The 25827-nt window shown below is 39.1% G+C and overlaps 1 protein-coding gene across 3 annotated transcripts in view; it reads left to right on the top strand.

Moving 5' to 3' along the window:
* Positions 1-25827, top strand: part of LOC141495591 (uncharacterized) — an 81653-nt gene that overhangs the window by 40895 nt on the left and 14931 nt on the right. For all 3 annotated transcript variants that reach the window (XM_074197102.1, XM_074197100.1, XM_074197099.1), the window contains exons 18-26: positions 535-684; positions 7744-7799; positions 16201-16321; positions 18572-18657; positions 19422-19548; positions 20184-20374; positions 22621-22711; positions 23077-23212; positions 25222-25409. In XM_074197102.1, the coding sequence (XP_074053203.1) occupies positions 535-684; positions 7744-7799; positions 16201-16321; positions 18572-18657; positions 19422-19548; positions 20184-20374; positions 22621-22711; positions 23077-23212; positions 25222-25409 (1146 nt within the window). The remainder of the gene's footprint in view (positions 1-534; positions 685-7743; positions 7800-16200; positions 16322-18571; positions 18658-19421; positions 19549-20183; positions 20375-22620; positions 22712-23076; positions 23213-25221; positions 25410-25827) is intronic.

Genomic DNA, 25827 nt, shown 5'->3' with positions numbered 1-25827 from the left:
CCTGCTTCTTCCAGGAATCCTGCCTTCATTAGTTACTATTTTCCTTATTACCTTTGCTTATTTTTTCATATTACCTTAATCAACTGATTAGATGACTAGGAACAAATTATATTCTTGAGGTCCACAAGATTTAATTGGTTATTGAGAAAGATGTTTGTTCTCAGCCTACTTGTCACTCCCTGCCTAATCCTTTTTCCTGAAACCAAGGTATTTGTTTATGGGACATTTTTCCTCCCCAGAGACATTGAGGAGATTAGTGAATACAGAAAGTGCTAAGGGAAAGGGAGTCAGGAGACTCAGGTTCAAGTCCTGACTCTGACATCTGACTTACTGTATGACCGTAGACAAGTCCATCATCCTCTGTGCTTCACACATCCCATTGGGGAAGGATAATGCCATGGAGGGAATGGGCGGTGAGTTCTCAGAGAAGCCACAATGGGTAGAGACAAGGTCATTGGAGTTGCAAGATGACAGCAGTGTCAGGGTGACAGGAAACATTCATAGCAACTATATCTACCTCCTTCTGCCTCCTAGATTGTCCTTCAACCGTTGCCTGTCACCAAAATCGTGGAGATTGTGCCCCCAGAACTGGTGACCCAGATCCCCAGCTCCTACCTGCTGTGGGACAATCTCACTATAGCCAATTTCTCAACCATCAGTGATCAACCATGGGAACCAGAACAGGTGAGGTCTGGATGCTTATATTAAAGGGATTAAAAAGAAAATCCTATGGTGGTAGGCCATAGCTTGATCCTCAAACTACCTTGTCCCCCATTTCCCCCTCCCCTATCTTACCTAGAACTCCTATTTTCCCAAAGGAATGGGCTTAGAGCTAGAGAAGTAGTTCTTTTCTCTTGTCCGTACTAGTCATGAAGTATAGGGCATGAATTTTGGATTATCTGCTTCTTTGATTTCTATAAGGCCATAACTTTTCTTTACTGGGACAGATGGTGGGATGATGGTGGTAGTGCTATGGGTCATGCAATGGGTACCTCAACTCTCTGAAGGCAGAAACTGTAGAGATCAATACCTGTAGTACCTTGGATAGTAGTAATGATGATGATGATGATGATGATGATGAAGAAAATGAAGATGATGAGAGAGTAAATAAACCAGGGACAAGTCCAAGCTCATTTCAGATCCCAGAGAAGCCAATGACTTCAGAGGGGAAAATTCAAAATAGAGTTAGAATGGACCATTTGATTTCTTCTAGCATGTTTCCCATTAGGGCATCTCTTCTCCCAGATTGTCCCCCTCATCCTGGTTCTTTTTTCCCAAATTATTCCTTCTTCCAGTTTTTAACCTCTTCCCAGGATATCCCTTAGTGTTCTTTCTCTCTGGTTATCCTTCCTCTAAATATATCCCTCTTCCTAATGTGCCCATTTCCCTTTCTTCCAAATTATTCCTCTTCCCACATTGTTCTGGTTCTCAAACTATCCCTCCTTCTAAGTAATCCCCCTTCCCAGGGGGAGGAATCCTACAATCCATTGCTTCTTTCAGGTTATCCTTTCTCCTAGTCTATCTCTTCTCTAAGGAAAGTGGGATCACTTTCCAGATAATCCCTCTCCCGAAGATGTCCCTTCTCCCAAAGTGCCAATCCTTCTAGGCACTCTGTCCCTCTTCTGTGGTTATTTTATAGAGGAACAGAAATAGGCATGATACTCATCACTTCTGTCCTTTGGTCTCTAAAATCAGGCTATTGCTGGTCTAACCTAGCCTGAATCCTCCCACCAAAGCTTGGGCATTGGCTGTGCTTTCCTGTCCAACCAAGATGAGTAGAAGTGGCATTATCAGAAAAGGTCATAATTGTGACCAATTCATTCCATCACTATCTTCACTAAATATATAGGTCAATTGCTCAGTCTTCACTTGGTACCCAAGCTTAGTGTTGTACACTGTCAGAAAGACAGGGAAGGATAAAAGTACAACCCTTTGCACTTTGGGAGCCTGGAACCTGAGGGAGAGAAGAGACAGGAAGAACAGATCCAATCCCTGCTTTCAGAGAGGTCATAGTCTAGGGGAGACTTAGAAACAAAGGGCAAAGAAAATGAAACAAAGAAAGATAAAGAAAAACAAAAACTTGTCTTTTCAGAATTCATAGTCTAAATCATAGGTGGAGAACCTTTTTTTCTATCAAGGACCAATTGGACATTTATAACATCATATTGAGGGCTATATTGGGTCAAACATTTAATTAATTCACCCCTGAAAAGTTCCTAGATTACTGAATTTTGAGTCCCATCTGCAGTTGCTTCAGCAACACCACTTTAATACTTCCTAGCACTGGTAGAAATGAAGCTGAAGAAAAACAGGTCCATACTCTTTTCCTGGGAAGTCCAGAGTCTGGGGAAGGCAGAAAAGGAGCAGATCCAGGTCTTTCCCTCATCATACTTAGTTTGGAGGAGACAGGAGGAACAGGCCTAGGCCCTGCTCTCAGGGAATTCACTGTCTGGGGGACACAGAAGAGAAATAGATTCAACTCCTATCCTTGGGCAGCTCATAGTCTAAGGGAGGCAGGACTCATATCCCAAGGGCAGTCAGAATAATTCAGTGCTAAACACTGGAGTTTGGATTCTAAGGGCAAAAGAGAGTTATAAGATAGGTCATTGTGAGTTGGAAGTGTTACAGAGACTTTCTGTAGCAACTGAAGCGAGTTGAGTCTTGAAGGATAGCTAGAGTTTATATCATCAAGTCAGGTATAGGAAAGGCATCCCTAGTGGGAGATCTGATTCAGCAAAGGCAAAGTCAGGAACAAGCCTGGCTTATGGGATGAGAAGAGGGAAGGAAGTAAAGAAGATCCATGGTGAGAACAGAAAAGAAAGGGTCTGATGGAATTCCTCCTCTGCCAAGTTCTTTTGTTGGGATTGTTCATAGCACTTGTCGGTAACTCAAAATCTTCAGATTATGTATTATGGAGCCAAGCCCCATACACAGACCTTGACCTTAGGGTATTTATATACTGGGACATATTGGTCTGTGAGATGCTATGGGCCCTTCCCCTGCAGAGAGAAATCTAGACCTGGTGAGTGACCATGGCATTATGGACAAGGCCCAGAATCTAGGTAGAAGGGAATGGGTCTAGAGAATATAAAAATCTATGTATCTAATCTCAATGTAAAATCCCTAGATTCTTGAACTCAATGATTCTGGCTCTCTTAGGAAGCTTGTAGAATTTTAGAGGGTCAGGGACTGTTCAATATTATCCAATTATGCAATCACTGAATCAGAACTGGAAAGGACTACCCAGTCCTTCATTTCAGAAATGGGGAAATTGAGGACCAGAGAGGGGAAATGATTTGCCCAAAATCACTCAGCAAGGTATGGCAGAGCTGCGGCTGCTTCATGATTCCTGATACAGGAATCTTTTTTCATTGGTAAAGTTCTTTACAAAAAAACTAAAATTAAATGACAACTATGGGCTTAGTACCGAGGATATAAAAAGAGGCAAAAGATAGTCCTAGTTCTCAAGTTGCTTACAATCTAATATGGGAAACAACATACAAACAAATATACATATAGGAAACCAGATTCAGGACAAATAAGAAATCCTTAAAAGAGGGATGGCATTGAGATTAAGAGGCAAATTTCTCAGTCTCAAGTGACTGAGGAGAAGAAAAGCAGAATTTGGACTTGGCTGGAAGTTCACCAGTGGCAACTGGGAAAAGGAGCCATATTTCCAACAGTTCAAGGTAGGGAATGGAGAGAGCATAAAGAAGCAGCCAGAATTAAGTCACAGGAATTAATGGTGGAAGAAACTTAAAAGATTATAAGATCATAAGACCTTGGGGGCCACTTGGTTTATAGATGAGGAAATTCAATTTAGGGAGGTTAAGTGATTTATCCAGGGCCTCCACTGGTAGATAACTTCAAAGACTGGATTTGAACCTAGGCCTCTGTGTTCTTCCCACTTGTCATTCTAGACTACTCCTTCCCTTTTTACAAGGGAAGAAAATGAGCTACAGGAATAGGAAGAGTCTTGTCTGATGTCATGATGGGTTGGTGGAAGAGGTGGGATTAGAGTCCAAGTCTTTTGTTCCCCTTTCTCTGCTAAACCAAGTCAACTCTCAATAAAGATCTAACAAAACAAAAATGATAGCAACAGAAAAACCCTAGCTCATACTTCTATGTTAATTTAAAGTTTATGAAGAACTTTCCTGGTCGGAGAGCATTTATTCTTACTTTATAGAGTAGTAAACTGCTTGAGAGAGGAGCAGTGAATTGTCCAAGGTCACAAAGATTCAAGACACCCAGATCTCAGACCTAAATCCAGTGCTCCTGACCCCAGGCTCATGGTGTGTATATGACTCCAGATTTGTCTTTTAGCCCAGATCCCTTCCTGTAGGATCCATTTCTCACAGATGTAGAACCAGGATGATGAATGGAAGGCTGGTTCTGATCCAGTCAATTTGGGAGGAGGGTGGATAGGCCAGTGAGGGAATGAAAACCCACAGTGACCTTGACACTTAACCTGTATCGAGCTTTTGTTTCCTCCTCTGTAAGATGAGGTAGATGGATTGCATGGTCTCTGAAATCTGGCTCCAAGTTCTAGGATTTGGCATCTCTGTGCCAGGAGTCCTCTAAGGACCACAGCCCTAATCACTCTGAGAGTCATAGGGAAGAAAATGTAATTGTGAAATTTTAACAAAATAAATCAAAAGATAATAAAACAGAGAAAACATTTTCTAAGTCAATAATTTTCCTCCTGGGATTCCTGTATATGATTTTGGTTCCCATTTCTTCCCTAGAATGTCCTATATGTTCCCATGCCCTCAGTGATATTTCAATAAAAATGAGAGTGAAGTTCCCTGTGGACCCATGATGGGGTTTCCCTCTTCTTGAAGATGGAGTGGGGGGACAGGGGATAAGGAGTTCATAAAGGAAGAAGGTAACAGGAGTGCTTTCTTTCCAATTCTTTTCCTTCTCTCCTCCTGGCCCTGGGTCTTGTTGAGGCAGATTCTCTGGGTCTCCAGGGATCCCTGGAGTGCTGAAGAAGTGATTTACTAAATGGTCCCTGAGGGGCCCCAACGAGATAAGGGAGCTCCCTAAAGGTTGACAGCTCCCGGCTGACGCAGCGGAGTTTCTATGGCAGGTCATGTGGGCCTGGGGCCCGGCCACAGTGCTGCCTGAGTCAATGCTTGCACAAGCCTTCAGAGGAGGCTTGGCCTTGGCTTTATTCCACAAACTGAGTGGCAATAACATTACTAAGGCTAAAGGAAAGGAAAGGGCCTCCTGGAGGATTCCTAGAGCAGAGATGCAGTATCATAAGACTTAGAGTTTTAGAACAAGATGAGGACTCTCAGACCCAGAGACTTGCCCAAGGTCCACACAGGTAATGAATAACAGGATCAGGATTCATACACAGACTTCCAAACCAGCATGTGTCCAAATCCAGGCCACCATGATGATGACTTGAAACCCGTCTCCATGAAGGACAGCTCCTTGGTCCTTGTTCATGGAGGACAGATAGTTATTGACTGCCCTCTATGAGTACTGAGGCATGGAGACCCATCATGGAGAGTTGGTGAATCCCCCTTATGGAGAAGGGTCAAGGAGTAATCCACATAGTAAAGACTAAGTGAACACTCCTTCCCTGAAAATTATTCATAAATTTCCACCTCTGAAACAAAAAAGAGGAGAGTCAATGAGCTCTCCTCATGGAGAAGGTTTGGGGGGGGCTCTCTTAAATGGAAAAGTATCAGGGAATAATCCACATGGTCTAAGGTCAATAAATACTATGCCTCCCATGGAACAAAGCTAGATAATTTTCCTTTAAGGAAGAATCACGAAGTCTTTTCTAAAAAAAGAACTATCTATAATAACTATCTGTCTCCCAAGGATAAGAGTTACATAGCTATCCCTCATGGAGAAGGGCCAAGCAATCATTTCCTTACGAACTTTCTTCATAAGAGGATCCACCAACCCTTCTTTTTTTTGTTTCTTTTATTTTTTTAAATTTATTTTTATTAAAGATATTATTTGAGTTTTACAATTTTCCCCCAATCTTGCTTCCCTCCCCCCACCCCCACCCCACTCTGTCAGTCTTTACTTTGTTTCCATGTTGTACCTGGATCCAAATTGGGTGTGATGAGAAATCATATCCTTAAAGAGAACAGAATTCTCAGAGGTAACAAGATCAGACAATAAGATATCTGTTTTTTTTTTCTAAATTAAAGGGAATAGTCCTTGTACTTTGTTCAAACTCCACAGCTCCTTATCTGGATACAGATGGTACTCTCCTTTGCAGACAGCCCAAAATTGTTCCCAATTGTTGCACTGATGGAATGAGCAAGTCCTTCAAGGTTGAACATCACTCCCATGTTGCTGTTAGGGTATACAGTGTTTTTCTGGTTCTGCTCATCTCACTCAGCATCAGTTCATGCAGATCCCTCCAAGTTTCCCTGAAATCCCATCCCTCCTGGTTTCTAATAGAACAATAATGTTCCATGACATACATATACTACAGTTTGCTAAGCCATTTCCCCAATTGAAGGACATTCACTGGATTTCCAATTCTTTGCCACCACAAACAGGGCTGCTATAAATATTTTTGTACAAGTAATGTTTTTACCCTTTTTTCTCATCTCTTCAGGGTATAGACCCAGTAGTGGTATTGCTGGGTCAAAGGGTATGCACATTTTTGTTGCCCTTTGGGCATAGTTCCAAATAGCTCTCCAGAAGGGTTGGATGAGTTCACAGCTCCACCAACAGTGTAATAGTATCCCAGATTTCCCACATCCCTTCCAACAATGATCATTATCCTTCCTGGTCATACTGGCCAATCTGAGATCACCAACCCTTCTTAAGAGCAGTTCTCTTATCTTTCATCATCAACACAGTTCAATGTCATTTCTCCACAGAATAACATTCAATAGTGCTTCTCCATGGCCAGCAGTTCATTGACCTTTTCCATAAGAGATCATTCACTGATTTTTCTCCCAGTTCACCTTTCCCTTTGATGGGGTGGTAGTGCATCTCCTTGACATTTCATCATGGGGATGATTCTCTGGTTTTTCTCTGACAGACAGTTCCTCAAGCCTTTTCTTTGTTCTTTGAGTGAGATGGGAGAGATAGTTCCAATAGCGGGTGCTCTTTCAGTCCACAACCCATAATGAATTTTTATTGTTTATAAAAACCCCTGCATTGTACAAAGGGATAGGTGATAAGAGAAATAGAAGATACAGGGTGAGTCCCTACCTTAAGTCTGATGTTGAACCACATGGTTATGCATTCATATATATATGTATATATATACATATATATTTATATTGTATATATTTAAAGTTTGATACAAAGAAGCATGCTCAGAGTATAAATCCATTATATAAATATATATATATATATATATATATAGTGACACAAAGAAACCTGCTCAGAATATAAATATATATACAAATACATATATATATATGTCTAAATATATATAAAGCTTAACACAAAGAATCATACTCAGAGTATAACTGGAAGCCATAAAATGTCCTGGGAAAATGAGGAGATGTAGCGACCAGGTTGAGTGGGGCCATTCAAAGCAGTATTCCCAAAATAAGACAGCTTTGGGAGGTGAGCATAGCGGGGAATGGCCCACTTGACCTTAAGGAGGATATTCCAAGGGGTCCTGAGCAGCTGCAGCTACTATTTGGAAGGAAGTGCCGTCTTTCTTCATGTCTGGGTTTCGTTCCAGGTTACGTAGTGTCCCGGGGCCTTGTCCTTCTTGTGTCTCTGACTGCACACTGCTCTTCTCCTCAGGCCTCGGGCTTCTTCCAGCAAGGGCTGGCCTCCAGCGTGGGCAGCCAAGTGGCCCGGTGAGTACCCCTGTTGCGGTCGAAACTTGACACTCACCAGGGCCAGGGGTTCCCTGAGAATAGGAGTCAACTGGGTTGGATGTGGTCCTTAGAAGTGGGAAGTTCTCAAGAGAAGGACCAAGACTCACCTGCATAAAGCTCTCAAGTTAAGATGAGTTCCCTGAAGGCAGTGCCAAGCAAGACTAAAAAAAGCCTCAATGCTCCCCACTAGCATAGGGCATCACTGGGTGCATTCCAGATTCTCGTTGATAAGGATGAAATTGGTATTTTTCTTTGGCTGATTCAATGAAAGAGATATAGACGTCAGCAACCCAGGGAGAGGAAGAGAAAGGAAAGGCCCCAGGGGAGCAATTAGTTGTTTGTGAGTTTGATAGAAATAGTCCCTTAGGAGACAGACCATCTGGTTCCATAGGTGGGGCTGAACTTCAGGCCAATGAGGAAAGTAAAAAAGGGGAACCCAAAGGATTCTACACTTGCTCATTCAAATTCAGACAAAGTTGCACCAGATGGGCAGGAAATCAAAAACCACAAAAAAGTCAGAGCTAGAAGGGATCTTAGAGGTGATTTGATCCAATCTCACTCATTGACCTAAGGGGTGAGGGTGGGGAATGAACTGAGAAGAGAAAACGTTTTGACCAAGGTCATACAACTGATATGAAGACAGGACTTAACCCAGGTCTTTTGACTCCAAATCTAGAGTTCTTTCTATTGGACCATTGGAATAATGGGGGTGTGTGAGCATCATGATGGAATGGACAAGGTTTTGAGAGGAATGGTTATAAATAACTCTTTCTTGGGGAACCCTTGATCAAAATAAAAAGACAATTCTGGGTATCAAAAACTCAGTTCCTGAGTACAAATAGGGTTAGGTGATAGGCTAGTTTCTCCTAGACAACTTCATATATGACTTGAGGTCTTATTGTTGTAGACACCAGGTGGATAGAGATGTCTTTTCCCTTTCGTCTGTCTTAGTATTAAGGACACAACCTAATAATTTCCTCTCCTTCTTTAAAATACTAGTGTCAATATTGACTAAAAGCTAATTATCCCCATTTCCTCCAATGGCTCATTGTGGTATGGGAATAATCTTGGGTTCTCAAAGTCTATTCTGGGGAAATAAAGACCCTGACAGTTTTTACAATCTGAAAATTCTCTCCAATCTGCTCTGGAAACAATTGTGTCTGTTTTCTGAGGATAGGCCAGCTGGGTTGAGTATGGATGGGTTCATCACCAGTTGGATGACCACTTGGCAATGAATTCTTTGGCTACTTCAACCCAGAAAACAAAGACAAAGGCAAAATGGTTTTTGGTCCTGTGCAGTCTCCTTCCATTTCTATAACAATAGTAGCAGAGAATAATAGTTTTTAGGGTGGCTAGGTGGCACAGTAGATAAAGCACTGGCTGGCCCTGGAGTCAGGAGTACCTGGGTTCAAATCCGGTCTCAGACACTTAAAAATTAACTAACTGTGTGGCCTTGGGCAAGCCACTTAACCCTGTTTGCCTTGCAAAAACCTAAATAAAATAATAATAATAATAGTTTTTAGATCATCGACAAACATAAACTGAGCTACTGGTACTCTACATGAGAAATCCTTGTCCAGTAACCAACAAGTGAGCACACTATTGAAGGAAGTTAATTGTATCAAGTTTGACATTCTCACTATAAATGAATTCATAAGAAAAGGGAAGTTGCAATTGGATGGAAAAGGCTGGTACATAGATTCCTTTCAGAAAGGCAAATAAAGGGGTTGGCAGAGTTGACTTCTATCATATACACAAGTGCATAAAGATATTTCATGGTTCATTTGGTCATCTTATATTGCAGTGTTCAGGATAAATAATTGTTAGTAGACCAACATGAAAATAACTGCAACTTGTTCAACATCTCTTGCAGGAGAAAAAGAGGTAGAGGAAATCAATGAGTAGTTTCATAATACTCTACAATTTAAATCAACATATACTTTGATACTCAGTAGTTTCAATGCAAAAGTGGACATAAGTGAGGACAGCAAAAAATGTTGGAAAATGTGGTTCAGCAGCAAGGTCAAATACTTGTAAACTACTCAGAGTTTCATTTACATATATATATATATATATATATATATATATATATATATATATATAGAGAGAGAGAGAGAGAGAGAGAGAGAGAGAGAGAGAGAGAGAGAGAGAGCATTAATGCTCCCAGCAAAAAAAGAATTAGAAGGTGCTGGACATGTCAAGCTCTAATATTGCAAAAAAATGAAATTGATTATATTTTAACAAAAAGGAATGAACTAGTTGTTGATTTGGGAGTCATTCCTGAGTCAGCTATGTATATATTCAACCTATCAACTTGTTAAACATAAGAATTATTACAAAACTAGAAGAAAGAATAAACATAAAAAACTGATATGATGTGCAATAAAAATTTCATACTGATAAAGTTATTGATACCAAAATGGATGGCAGAAATGTCTCTGAAAACAATTACAATAACTTTGTGTACATGTTAAACCATCATAATCAGCAAATACTTGATCTCTATGCCAAGCTGACCAATATGGAAGACCAGAGCAAAACAAATGTAGAAGATTAACTCTTTTGTGAAATCTTACAGAGAAGTAGAGTAGATGATTATGAGCAGTATTGCCTCAACAGGTAGAAACAGTGGAGAGAAAAACAAATTTTGGTAAGAGATCCAATTAAGCAAAGTCATCCCAAGAGCATTTAAGAATTAACTGGAAGAACAACAGACAAAAATGGAGGACTAGGCAAAGGTGTTTATAACAAATCCATTTCATCATAAAGGAGGAACCACCACAATTTAGACTCTTAACATCATAATCTTGGATTTGCTATACAAGAATAAGGTTATACATTAAAGAAAACAAGATGAAAAAGCAACTAGAAGTGGGGGCAGCTAGCTGGTGCAGTGGATAGAGCACCGGCCTGGAGTCAGGAGTACCTGAGTTCAAATCCAGCCTCAGACACTTAATAATTACCTAGCTGTATGGCCTTGGGCAAGCCACTTAACCCCATTGCCTTGCAAAAAGAAAAAACTAAAAAAAAAAATGCAAACAAAAAGGGGCGGCTAGGTGGCACAGTGGATAAAGCACTGGCCCTGGAGTCAGGAGTACCTGGTTTCAAATACAGTCTCAGACACTTACTAATTACGTAGCTGTGTGGCCTTGGGCAAGCCACTTAACCCCATTTGCCTTGCAAAAACCTAAAAAAAAAAAAAAAAAGCAACTAGAGGTTATACGGCAAGATCCATGCTGGAAGAATTGCAATTTTAAGGATGTTGAGGGACTGATGCCCAACATGGGATGAGACCAAAGGCATGAGGAAAAAAAATCCTTCAGACTTTATTATTATTAAAAAAAAGGTAGCTGAAAGGACTTCAGCAGTTAGCAAATCAGCTGCTTGCTTTCTCATTTTGTAATTTTTTTTACAAGAATAATCCATGTATACATCAAGGATGTCCAGCATTAGATGATAGGCAGATGTTTGTAAATATGTTCCACTGTAGATCACACCTTTACCATCACATGAGGGACTGAAAGGTATAGAAAACATAGATCCATCTGAGCTTTGTTGACCAGAAAAAAAGAATTCAGTTAGGTGAGACAAAGTAGTCTCTTAAATACTTCCCAACAAAGTGCCTCCTATGTATATATTTCAAAATTATATGAGATTTCTTGACAGAGACAGATTATGCTCAATAAAAATATTCTCCAGTTCAGTCATGTTAAACTCAAATTGAAACTAGGGCCGCTAAACTGTACTTTAAGGGTCCCTGTGGGTCACTTACAGACTTAGAAAACCACATATTAATGATATCTATGTTCTATTTTTAATTTATTTTTTATATATTTCCCAATCACATTTCAATTTAATTCAGGCTGCAGAAGTGTTGTGGACCATAACACTGGTAGAGATTCAGCACAGAATTCAAATCCCAGATGAATCTCCTAAAGGAATGAGGTCCATCAGTTTCTCCTCCCCCTGCCAACTTTGGATAATATTATGCCATAGGCATCATGTTCTAGAACATGACAGAGCCTTCGAAATAAGCTCCCATGTCTATTCAAAAGAGTTAAGCCTTACTATTCATAGGAAAAACAAAGAGAATGAAAAATACCTGTTGTTTAGGCTGTAATTTGCAGTCAGATGAACAACCCATAGAGCTTATGGATCCATCTTGGGCAGACATTTCAAATGAATAATGAACTGACTCTAGAATTGAAAAGGAGAAACAGAGAGGATAGACTATCTTTTGTGCTATTTTAAAGTGATTATAATGACCACAACCTTTCCTTTGAAATAAAAATTCATTACCAATATCCTAACAATAACTAAAATTTTTTTCTGGTGATGTTGTATGACGGCAAATTGTGGGTAAGGTTTCAACGGCAATGAGAAGCATATAGTGGGTGTGCACAGGTCACATTACAATATAAACCAGAAGTTACAAAGTGGTCATGAAATGAAAAATGCCCACAAACAAATACAACTGGAAAAGAAAAATGGATCGATCTAGTCTGGTATCTAGAATGAAGGACAACTAGTGGTCAATTCATGTGCTGCATTGGGAAGTTATCAACTCAGCAGGTTAAATTTAATTCATGGTCTTTCTATGGGATGGCATGCATGAAGATACCATGATTTAAGCAGGTATAAGTTGTGACTTATATGTTTAAAGGTATCATTGTGGTGCAATAGGTAGAGCTTTGGATTTAGAGTCAGGAAGACCTGAGTTCAAATGTGACCTCAGACATTTTCCCTTATAGGAAAATGCAGCTCAGCTTCTCAGAGTAAGTTAGTTATTCTTGATTATGAGCCTACATATTTTTCCTTTTGCAATATTGTATTTTCAAATCTCTTCATGTTTACAGTGGGTGCTTCAAGGTCTTGTGCAAGCCTAACTTTAGTTTGTGGCACTTATGCTAATTCTTTTTTCAAGGCATTTTATATTTTTTTCTTTGACATGGGCATTCAAGATTTTTGGCTATGACATTCCTGAAAGTTTTCCTTTTAGGATTCCTTTTTAGGAGGTGATCAGTGAATTCTGTCTTTGCCATATTATATAATTCTAATAGATTTGTACAGTTTTCATTTATGATTTCTTTAAATATAGTGTTCATCCTTTTACATATATAATATGTGTGTTTATCTCTATACACACACACACACATATTCAGAGTGTCCACTGATTCTTAAATTTTCTCACTTGTTCTGGTTTCTCAGATCAATTTTTTAAAAAATCAGACAAAAATTATATTTTATTCTATTTTTTTCAATCTTTTAAATTTTTCCCTAATATTTATTGTTGCCTCATGGAAAATTAGATTTATGCTTACTCTATTCAAATTTTCAAGGAGTTCATTTCTTGGGTAAAACTTGCCACTTTCTCTTGATTTTTTTATTTTTTTATTTATTTATTTTTTTTTTGCAAGGCAAGTGGGGTTAAGTGGCTTGCCCAAGGCCACACAGCTAGGTAATTATTAAGTGTCTGAGACCGGATTTGAACCCAGGTACTCCTGACTCCAGGGCTGGTGCTTTATCTACTGTGCCACCTAGCTGCCCCCCACTTTCTCTTTAGAACTAATTTTTTTCCTAATTCTTTCCTCCTATAATTTTATCTCATTTTTTAATCTCTTTATTTCATTTGGTATTCATGTATTCCGTATGGAAAGTAAATTTCCTTTGAGTATCTACTTGAGGTTGTTACAGTTTTCTTCTTTTGGGGTATCTCTAAATTTGTGTTGATTTTGGTGCTAGTAAGATTTGGTTGGTTGGTTTGTTTCTGTCTTTAATTTTACCTCTTCTTAAGTAACTGAAATTCTGTTCCAGGGTCAGACTCTACTTCCAGCTACATTTTGGGTAGTGTGGCTGACCATGAATGGTCTAACCATCTAGCTATTTTTAAAAATAAAATTTTAGTGATATCTTTGGTTTTTATATCATCTAAATTTCACCTTCTCAAAGAATCAACCCTTATAATATTTTTTAAGAAAATTTTTTTAAGAAAAGAAGAAAACAATTAGCAAAATTGAATTTGAGAAAGCCACCTAATCCCTGTCTGTCTCAGTTTCCTCATCTATAAATTGAGAATAATAACAGTACCTACTTCTTAGGGTTGAAATGAGGATTAAATGAAATAATAATTGTAAAGTGCTTAGCAGAGTTCCTGGCCAATAAAAGTGATAGCTATTATTATTCTCATATCTCTTCTATTTTTGTTCTCTGTGATTTTGTAACATTCATTTTTTATTGCTTTGGGATGGCTATTCTTTCCATTTACATTGTTGTGGTCATCACCCATATTGTTTTCTTGACTTTTCTTCAATCTGCGATCAGTTCGTGTAAGGATTTTCTTGCTTCTCTGTAGTCATTATTAGTCATTATTTCTGACAACATAGTAATATTCTATTATATTTCTGTACCACAGTTTATTTAACTGTTCTCCAGTTGTTTGGCATCTACTTTGTTTCCAATTCTTTTCTACCTCAAAAAATGTAGCTGTGATTAGTTTGATATTTATGAGTAGCTATGAAGAACCTCCTTGGGGGTATAAGAATAGCAAAAGAATCTCTGAGTCTATCCCTTAATACAGTGTCTAGTCCAAAGTAGCGGCTTTATCAATGCTGGCTGATTGAGTCAAATGATATGGACGTTTCAGTAACCTTATTTGCATAATTCTAAACCATTTTCCAGAATGGTTGTACTAATTCCCAGCTCTACAACCAATGTATTAGTATGGCAGTCTTTCCACAATTTCCTCCAATATATGTTAATCGCATCTTTTATCATCTTTACCAATTTACTGGATGTGAAGTAAAACCTCAGAAATGTTTTAATTTGCATTTCTCTTATTAGATTTGGAACATACTTTCACATGGTTGTTAATGATTTGCAGTTCTTTTAACAACTATATTTTCTCATATTTTGACCACTTATCTTTTAGAAAATGTCTTTTCTGACCTCTGATTTTCAATTTAACAAGTCATTTGACAGCAAGGCATAATGGAAAGAGTCCTAGAGTAGATGGGAGTCAGATGACCCACATTCTGATTCTGGCTCTCTCACTATCACTCTCTAACCTTGGACAAACCATTTAATTTATTTTATTTTTTATTTTTTAGATTTTGCAAGGCAATGGGGTTAAGTGGCTTACCCAAGGCCACACGGCTAGGTAATTATTAAGTGTCTGAGGCTGGATTTGAACTCAGGTACTCCTGACTCCAAGGCCAGTGCTCTATCCACTGCACCACCTAGCTGCCCCCAAACCATTTAATTTAAATCATTCTGTCTGGGTCTTCATTTCCTTGATTATAAAATGAAGAGAATTGTACTAGATGGTCTCGAAGATTCTTTCCAGTTCTAAATCTGTAATACTATTATATAAGCATGCTAAAAATTTAGTCTCTCTAGAAATACTGAGAAATTCTCTAAAAATTAATTAGTTAATAAAAATATTATTTCTCTAAAAATATTATTAAGTATTATTTCTCCAGACACATTTCTCCTTTCCAGATATTTCCCTCTTGAAAGTGGAAAGAACAAAGTTTCGGTCTTAAGTTTTCTTTCATAACATGGCTTATTTGTAAACGTTTTGCATGACTATATATTTATAATCCATATCAAATTAATTACCTCCTCAATGAAGAGAGAGGGTCAGGAAAGAAGGAAGAAATTTGAAACTCAAAAATTTTTTTAAATGTGTTAAAATTTTTTACATATAATCAGAAAAAAAGAAAATATTTAAAAATAAAGGAAACCAAATTTAGATATGATGATTGCCTCCCCATCCTCAGGAGTGCATGGTGTCTTTACTTATCCAGGGATGGTATCTTTACTTTAGAAATTTAAGGTTCATGAATAGATCACAGGAAGGAATTCTTTGAAGGAGAAATAACACCCAAGTAGTCGGTATTCTAGGTTGTTAGCCCTAAGCTAAATTTTAATCTATTATGATCTTTTCCATTTTCATTTCCATTCCCTATCAATGTTAATTTGGGCATGGGGAGCTGTACCAATTTGGACTTTCTGTAAGCTAGAAATGCTTTGGATATAAATTAATATTCAATGACTTGGGCCTAAATTATAGTGTATAATATTAGTATTAACATTTCTTCAATATTGTGAGCCTGGTTTTCCATGATCTTTAAAGAAAGAATCTCCAGAGCAACCCCCAATTCATATATCTCATCCTTTACTTCCCAAGAAATTGTTCTTTTGTCTAACCTGTTTCTCCAAATCCTTTCTTCTTATTTTGCCAATAGGTGAATTGTGAAAAAAAAACAGCAGTTGGTCTGTAGAATTGCCCTTATTTTTACTGTGTGTGAATTCACCCTCAAACCTTCCCCTCTTTGGCCTTCATGATCCCAATTACCGCTAACTGTGTTTCTTGTCTTAGCCTTTCTGCCTCCATCTTACAAGGTTTCCAGTGCCAAGCAGCCAGTCAGCTATCTCAGACTCAATTTTCTAATCTTGTTAAGGAAGTGCAGAAGCAGAAGGCCATCCTAAATGCCAGACAGGTAGGCAGTGCCATCTTAATGGATGAGTTAATATTTGTACATGTTTAACCTATACTCTGTTCATTTTAAAAACTTGTATACAATCTATTTGTGACAAAACAACTTTGCTCTTGGTGCTCAACTACCCCCAAGTTTATTTGGATTCATTCTATGAAGAGTTGTTTTCCCCTCCTTTTTTTTTTCTTCTCTGTACCTTGGACATAGGAAATATCCTTGCTGAGTTCTTGTCAAATTGAATTCTTGCTGTTCAGAATCCCTCATTGTACCCACAGTGCTCAAGGAAATGAGAGTTTTGGGGGATTCAACATCCTACCACAGCTGGAAGGGCATATTGTGTCTGAGGATCACAGGATGAGAAAACCATTTGTTTTTTGATTCAGGAGACCTTTGGACTAAGCCATGGCCTCCTTATTTGTTGTGAACAGATGTAATTATCAGTGACTGGCTTGTTAATCACAGATCCTCGGACAGAATGAATGGAACACCTGCCCAGGTTAAGTTGTGCTAGGCAAAGAATGTTCAAGTAAAGGTGTGTCACATAATATGAGTTCAGGTAAAGGTTTGCTGAAGTAATATTGTAGCCATGTATGATACTCTTTTCAGATACTCTTTTCAGAAATTATGTACCCAGGTATTAGTGTTCTGGGGAATGTGTGTTCAGTCAATAAATCAACATAAACACACAGCAATCTGGACAGGATATTAATGGCTTGAGAAATGAGGAGAGGCCCCTTGAAGGATGTGATATTTGAGCAGATCTGCAACAGGAGGCAAGGAGGGAGAGCCTTCTAGGTATGGGGTGTGGGTCAGTCCCTGCAAAGGAGGGAGAGGAAAGATGGAATGTCCCATACACAGAACACTGACTACGTGAACTGGACTGTCAGTTAGGATTGCAGAGGGAGAGATGTATAATCAGTTTGGAAAGCTAGACAGAGCCAGACTGCAAAGAGCTTTAAATGCCAAATGAAGAAGTTTATATTTTAGCTTACAGGGAAGAACAGGGAGCCACTTAAATTCTGAGCCACAAATGACAGGGTCAGACTTGCTCGGGTAAATATGTCCCAGGTAACATATTCAAGGTAAAGACATGACCAGATAACAACAATATGGACAAGGAGAGGTGAGCCAGGTCATGTATTTGGTGTTGTTACTGTTGTTATCTTGTTTTCAGTCACGTCTAATTCTTTGTGACCCCATTTGGGGTTTTCCCAGCAGAGATCCTAGAGTGGTTTGTCATTTCCTTCTCCAACTCATTTGACAGATGAGAAAGCTGAGGCAAACAGGGTAAAGTTAATAAGTGTTTGAGGTTGGATTTGAACTAGGGAAGATGGAGTCTTCCTGACCCCAGGCTCCATCCACTTTACTACTGGCTCCCTCCAGGTAATATATTTAGGTGAAGGTTTAATAAAGTACTAATTGTAGTCTTAGTTAGATCTATGCCAAGTAATATGTTTGTAGTAAAGGCATACCAGATGCTGACTTGAGATAAAGATTTGGATGGATAATAGTGTGCCGATTCTGTGTGATCTTAGGTGGCATGTGCCTACCTGAGATGGATAATGAGTTCAGATAAAGTTGTATGCCAAACGGGGTTGTGCCAGATGTTATGGGCTCTGCCAGGGAATGAGCTCAGCTGTGTTATGCAATGTATTCAGGTAATGATATGGCTAGGTAATATGTACCTCAGGTACAGGTGCGCCGAGTCATATGCTCAGGTTTCTAGTTCAACATAGTATTCAAGCTAAGATCCTATGAGGCCAGATCCCTGGGCACCAGGCTGGGCCAAGTTTTCTTTCCAGGGGGCCTTTGGCTGCTAAGTGCTGGAAAAAAGGCTGTTTCTTCTGGCTCATTTCCCCTCCTGGTCAGGCGCAGGGACACCCAGCCCAATCTTTTCCTGTTCCCAGTTGGGAATCCCTGATCTCCCAGAAGAATGAAGACTGGAGGAAACTCCAGATAAAGTCTGTCCACTAAATAGATACTTCTCTCTTAGGCCTGGCCTGTCAAAGCAGGCCTGCTTTTTTTTCTCCCTTAACTCTGACCCCAAGATCCCACCCATTGTGACCATCCAAAGGCAGATGAGAGGGGAAATGACTTGTCTGACTACTTAGAGGGAGACCTGAGGCTAGACCTCCTGAACTCCTGGTCTGGTGTTCCTGTTTATATGAACAGGATAGAGTTGGGATGTGTGAATGATGGATACGGAATGGCTATGCCTCTCCCCTCAGCTCACTGCCTGTTTCTCTCTTCTAGCTGAGTTGTATGGCAAACCTCCTGGCTCTCCATAACTTGACAAATGACTTTGCTGACTACCCACCAGACCTGCTGCTCTTCTATGAGTGAGTATTCTTGGACAGGATTAATATTGATGATGGTAATAATAATAATAATAATAATAACAAAATAGTATTTATATAATGTTTTATGGTCTACAAAGCCTTTTATAAATATGATCCCACTTGTTCCACCTAGGAACCCCTGTGATGTCAGGGTTATCATTACACCTATTTTACATGTGGGGAAACTGAGTCAGAGGTTAGTGAGTAGTCCAGGGTCACACAAGGTCTGAGGTAGGATTTGAATTCTGGTCTTCCTGACTCAAATTAAGTTTAACAATCTATCCATTGCACCAAATGGGAACTTTCCCAAATAACCCATGGATGGATGAAGTGTAAGGAGGTCAAAATGAAACACTTCCCAGACTTCCTCCTACCAACTATCCCTTATCTACCCATAACACTGTTTGAAATTCTCCCATTTCTTTAGATTACACATTTAAACTTGCCTCTCTCTGGTGTCTACTTGGAACAGAAAAGGGAGAGAATTACAAAATCAAAAATTTCTGTGGTTGGAAGGAGAAATTAGTAATCTAGTCTGATAGAACTCTTCCAGTAATGGAGAGCTCACTGTCTTTCATGGTTGGGTGTGATACCTAAGCAATCTTTGCCATAAACTCTCTATCACTGAAGCTCTTCCTCTGTTCCCTAAGATAAAACCTCCCTCAAAGTTCATATTCTCCTCTATGGGATGGATAGGGGAGAGGGGAAGAAGGGGAAAGCTTTAGACTTCAGTGACCACTCACAATGATTTGCATTTCTGACAGCCTGAGACAAGTGGATAAAGCCAAGTGCCGGACATTCATCAGCAGGGCTTCCCAGGGGAACCTTGATCTTCTGTCTGGACTGTCAGCTCAGAAGAAGGAGCTACTGAACATGTCCCTGACTTGTCTGGTACAAACATTTTCCCTTTTATATCCAGGAAGACACCAAAGGTGGGAAGGGAAATAGGAGCTATCTCTGGGAGAAAATTACGTGGTCCTAGAAAAGAAAGAAGAGTCCTAGTGGAAAAATCATAAAGAATCCCGGGGCAGGTGTCAAGGAATCTGAATTCTAGCTCTGACTTAGTCACTGAATATCACCATCTTGATTGTTATATTTGTGGAATTTCAGAGCTGGAAAGGACTTAGGAAGTCATCTTGTTCAACTTTCATATTTAATAGAGAAAGAACCTGGGGCTCAGAGAAGAAATGTGTCATTGATAATATTAGAGCAGAAAATGTAAAATATATGTATCCCTCTGCTCAAGAAACTTCAGGGGCTCCCCATTGCCCTTAGCATAATATTTAAATGCCTCTATTTGATATTTCAGACCCTTCAAAGTCTGCCTCCAGCCTATCTTTCCAGGATGATTATACGTTATATCCTTTTGTATATATGTTCCAGCTGAATTAGCCTCATTGATGTTCCCCATATATGATGTTTTATCTATCTCCGTTATGCTGACTGACAACAAGAGGAAAGGCTCCTTCTAGCTCTAACTGCTGATGATTCACTGCTTTATTTTTTATTTCTTTTTAATTTTGCAGGGAAATCCTGGTACCAATCTGAGCAAAGAAGATTTGAGCTCCTTGGGTGGCTTGGTCTGTGACATGGAGCCAGCTGTCATCCTAGAGTCAGACCCTGACATCCTGGAAAACCTGAAGCGCTGCTCCCAGCTTACAGCAGGGCAGCAGAATGCCCTCAATGACCTCCTTCAAAGAGGGGTCACATCACTGGGGTAGGCTGTCCAGATACTGATTCTGCTTTAGAACATCCAGAGCACCACTCTTCTCTTACCCACTCAGTCAACACCTGCTGGTTAGGTGATCTTGGTCAAGTCATTCTCTCTCTCTCTCTCTCTCTCTCTCTCTCTCTCTCTCTCTCTCTCTGCCAGAAATCTTATTGACCTTAAAGACAGACAGAAATTTGGCTAAACATACATATTTATTATCCTCAGAGGTTACAAGTCACACATGGGTGGAAATCCAGTGAAAAATTAGGAGAGGATTTTTATATAAATTAGACAAGAAAATCATAAAACTTTTGATGTCAACCAAATTATTACATACTTTAATAATTATTAATTAGTTATAAAACCTTTATTTAAATATATTATTGGGGGCAGCTAGATGGGGATGTGGATAGAGTATTGGACCTGGAGTCAAGAAGACTCATCTTCCTGAGTTCAAATCTGACCTCAGACACTTTCTAGCTATGTGAACCTGGGTAAGTCACTTAACCCTATTTGCCTCAGTTTTCTCATCTGTCAATGAGCTGGAGAAGAAAATGGCAAACCACTCTAGAATCTTTACCAAGAAAACCTCAAATGGGATCACAAAGAGTCAAATACAACTGAAAACAATTGAACGATATCAACAACAGCAACAAATACATTACCTGGTTGACCTCTGCTTATCCATATTGTTATCTGGCCATGTCTTTACCTTGACTATATTACTTGGGTACATATTTACCTGAGCAAATCTGACCCTGTCATTCATAACTTAGAAATTAAATGTCTTAAATTATTTTGAGGATGATTATAGTGAGCCAAGGATGTGATCCCATTATGGTCACTTATGTTTCACTCTGTTCCCCAAACCCAGATCAAGCCTTAACTCTGGGCACAAGAAGACAGACTGCCCCCAGACTATGTTGACATCTCTACATTCAGATTTATATTTTTTATTAGAGGGAGAGAAACACACTTTCTTATGACACTTTCATAGTCCCTTCTGACTCTGACATTCTATGACTCTCTCATGCCAAATCAGTAGTGTGACAAGGGACACACTGGGATTTCCTAGTTAATTGAACAGCTATTGTGTTGTGATTGGTTATTCCTGTAGTTAGAGCAGGAGTTCTTAAACTGGTATCCATGCTCTATCTAAGGGGTCTATGCATAGATATTATAGAGTCTATGAATCTAGATGCTTTATTTCATATAATTGGTTCCTTTGTAATCCTGGATATTTTATCCATTCCTAGATTAAACACCTGAGTGCCACCAGCTGTCCTACAATTATCTATGACTGGACATAGGAGTGTTTAAGTTGACATGATTTTATATGTATAACTTTTACCAGATTACTCATTGCCATGAGGAAGGGGAAGGAAAAGGAGGATGGTAGAACTCATAAACTTTAAAATGGATGAATGTTGAAAGCTACCTTTACATATAATTGGAAAAATAAAATAAAAATTTAAGAGAGTATAAGTTGAGAAGGTGGTTAGCTTAATGCAGCCCATACTCACTTCTAGGAATACTGTTCATTCCCTTATACTATTGCCATTCACAGAGAGATCTCTCTTCTTCCTTCTTCCTTATCTCACATCACTCAGTCATCTTCCCCTACTATCTCCTCTTTCCTATGGAGAAATGGTGCTTTTCCTCACCAAGGCAAACCTGTCTGCATGAACCTTTGATGCTTCTCCATCCCATCTTCTCTAGCAGATTGTCCTATTTCTTAATCTGCAGTTTTTTCCTTCTCCCTGTTTCCCCTATGACTACCAGTATGTTCTTATCTTCTCCATCTTTAAAAAAACACTCACTTTATCCAACTATTTCTGCTATATATATCATCTCCCTTTTGTGACTGAACTCAATAAGAAAGCTGTTAATAATTGGGGAGATCTCCTCTTGTCTTCCTCTCTTCTAAACCATACTAAGTCTAGCTTCCAAACTCATCATTCAAAGGAAAACTACTCTCTGTAAAATTACCAATTATCTCTTTTTTTTTTTTTTGCAAGGCAAACAAGGTTAAGTGGCTTGCCCAAGGCCACACAGCTAGGTAATTATTAAGTGTCTGAGACTGGATTTGAACCCAGGTGCTCCTGACTCCAGGGCCGGTGCTTTATCCACTACGCCACCTAGCCACCCCTCAATTATCTCTTAATTGTCAAATCTAAATATTTTTTTCTCAATCTGTGGTCAAAGAAGCTTCCCTTTCCTAATCCCCTTTCTTTTTTCCTTTCGTGATACAGAGCTCCTGGGTCCTGGAATCTTGGCAGACTTTGGAGTCTTGGACCCTTGGCATTTTACCTCAACCCTAGTCTGTGGAAGATGGTGGATAAGGTAGGGACCCTGAAGAGGATGGTAACTAGATGGTTGTGTCCCCCAAAACTGCTCAAGCAACACCTTTTATAATACCTCTTACCTTTTTTGATCCTTCTTGATGCTGGTGCCTTTTCCTCAATTTATCTTGCATTTAATTCATATATATTGATATTATATATGTATTAAGGTGTATGTTGTTTCCCTCAATAAAATGTAAGCTCCTTGAGAGCAGGTAATATTTTATTTTCGTCTTCACATCTGGAACATAGCAGGTATTTAATAATTGCTAATTGACTGATTAACTGACTCATTTTGGCCACTGATGAGTTAAGATGGAGGAAATGATCAAAGGCATTTCATTCACAATTTCTCTCTTGTCTCAGGAAGTGAGTAAGGATTTCTTTCGAGATGTAGTCGCTAGATATCAAGCAGGAAGCCTGCCAAGAAACCATGTACAGAATTTTGTTGATTCCTTCCTTGCTCAGGAATTATCAATATCAAGATCCAACAAGGAGGCAGGTTAGTAGAGAGTCTTGGGTTCTGACCCCTTTCCCTAAATCATACCTATGGGGTTCTCTGATTGACTTTTTGCTTCTGGACAAAGGAAGGATTACTCTGGGATCAGGACCAAGAGAAAAAGAGGATAATTTCAAAGTAGCAGTATCAGCTCAATACATGCTGGATGTTCTGCGGTTTTTGAAGGGGAAGGAAACAGAAAGGGAATGAGGATTTATTTTTTTTTTGAAAGTTTTATTTATTTTGAGTTTTACAATTCCACCCCCCATTCTTGCTTCCCTCTCCCCACAGAAGGCATTCTGTTAGTCTTTACATTGTTTCCATGGTATACATTGATCTCAGTTGAATGTGATGAGAGAGAAATCATATCCTTAAGGAAGAAAAATAAAGTATACGAGATAGCAAAATTACATAATAAGATAATGGGTTTTTTCCTAAATTGAAGGTAATAGTCTTTGGTCTTTGTTTAAACTCCACAATTCTTTCTCTGGGTACATATGGTATTCTCAGTAATAAGGATTTATATAACACTATTATATTATACTCACATACAAATAAATACACACACACACAAATATACAGGCACTGTGCTAAGTCATTTTACATACATTATCTCATTTGATCCTTACCAGAGAGGTGCTATGCTTGACCCTATTTTATAGTTTGAGATACTGAAGCAAATAGATCTTTAGTGACTTGTCTAGGTCACAAAGCTAGTAAGCATCTGAGGTTGTATTTGAACTCAAGTCTTCCTGTCTCCAGGCCCAGTTCCACTACTATGTTACCAGTTGCCTTTCAAGACAGTTTTCTAGGAGAGAAAACTAAAGGAGGAAGGGGAGAAATGAGAAGGAGAAAATAAGAGAAAGAGTTTGAGGAGAGGAGGTTGTGAGGGGAAAAGAAGAGGCTGTTAAAAAGAAAGGAAGAGACTGTGGCAAAGAAAAGGAGTTTGAAAAGAGAAGGTTGTGGCAAAGGGGAATTTATTTTGAGGAGAGGAGAAGGTTATGAGGAGAACTAGGCTGTAGAAAGGAGGAAGAAGTAAACTGAGGAGGAGGAGATTGTGGGAAAATTTGTCAGATGGGTCAGCAGGTCTATAGAGAAAAAGTCTTTGGGTTCACATGAAAGGCGTTTGATATTGTCAATGAAGAAAATTTGAAATTCTCTTTAATGAAGTTGTTTAGAGTGAGAAAATAGATGTTTTTTTCAGTGATGAAATTAGTCTTCTGTTTTTACACTCTCTGCCTATCCCATCTTCATGAAACCAATGTCCTTGTCCTATTCCTGGGGATGACGGGAGATATGAGCATTTCTCTCCTAGCTAAAAATGACTAACATACATGAGATACTTATCCTGGGTACTAATCTAGGGAAGAGAAAGTTCAGGAACTTTGAAGAACTACCTCACCCTTTTCAATTGTTAGGGGCATATAAGAGGTTGAGACTGGGAATGTGACTGAATTTGAGGTTAGGTTTGAGATTGCTGATAGATTAAGGGATCAGGCTGGGGTTAGGTTGAGTTTTGAGTTGAGACTGGAAATAAATTAAATTAAATTAAATTAAAATAAATTAAAATTGGAAATAAAAAGTTGAATTTAAAAACTGAAAAATGAGATTAGCTTTGAAATTAATATGAGATTGAAGTTGCATTTAGGTTATTCCTCAGGTTGGAATAAAGGTTAAAGTGAAGTTGGGGTTAGATATGGAATTAGAGTGGAGCTTGGTAGTCTATGAGTCTAATAGGTTAGATATGGGGAGTCTGATAAGGTCTGAGGGGGCATGGTGGTTAGATTTCCAGCTAGTTTTGGAAATTTGGATTAAGGTTGTTCATTGATTGTCTTCAGAATTAGGCTTTGGGTTGAGACCATGGCTAGAGTTGAAGTTGGAATAGCAATTGGTGAGGGTTGAGCTGAAATTAGGTTTTAGTTACGAGGCAGACTTTAGGTTTGGAATGGGTTAAGGTTATCATTGAGAACAATTCTCACCTCCTCTCTTCATCTGTCCCTTGTATACCGCAGGAAAAAGATGCAATCGTGGAAATATCACAGCTCAGGTAATCCGCGATGAATTGTTCATGGTCCGTTATGACTGCAAGCAGCTACAGTCTTGCTTGGGAAGCAAGGTCCTGAAAGCTAACCTCAACCCACTGCTCCAGCACCCTTTGCCAAGAGAGTGCCAACGTGTTGTCAAGGGGAAACTCAGTGAGGTACTGGCTCCCCTTGGATGGCGAGAACATAATCCTGACCAAAATTGTCCCTGGAATTCTGGCCTGTTCCTTTTTTTGAGTCATTTTCATTTTTTTTTTTTTGGTAGTCCTCTCTTTTTGGGATCCTAGATCATTCTATTATCACTCTCACTTATATGTATGAATGTATATATCAGGAAAGTCAGTTAGACTCAGCATACTGTAAACCTGGGTTATTCATGTTTGGAGGTAATGAACATTAATTTTTTAAAAGCAGAGTCAAGAGAAGGCAATGGTTACCACTAAGGGATGAAGCTCTAATGGTGGTACCATGACAGGAGGGTATGAAGATGTGTTGGTGTGTGTAGAGATTTTCCCCTCAATTTCTGGGATGAGGCAGGATGAATGTAATCTTTTGGGGGGGATAATGAAGTTTCAT

This window comes from Macrotis lagotis, chromosome 8, assembly GCF_037893015.1.
Source record: "Macrotis lagotis isolate mMagLag1 chromosome 8, bilby.v1.9.chrom.fasta, whole genome shotgun sequence".
Classification (NCBI taxonomy): Eukaryota; Metazoa; Chordata; class Mammalia; order Peramelemorphia; family Peramelidae; genus Macrotis; species Macrotis lagotis.
The sequence above is the reverse complement of the archived record's forward strand: the minus strand, read 5'-3'. Positions and strand labels throughout refer to the sequence as shown.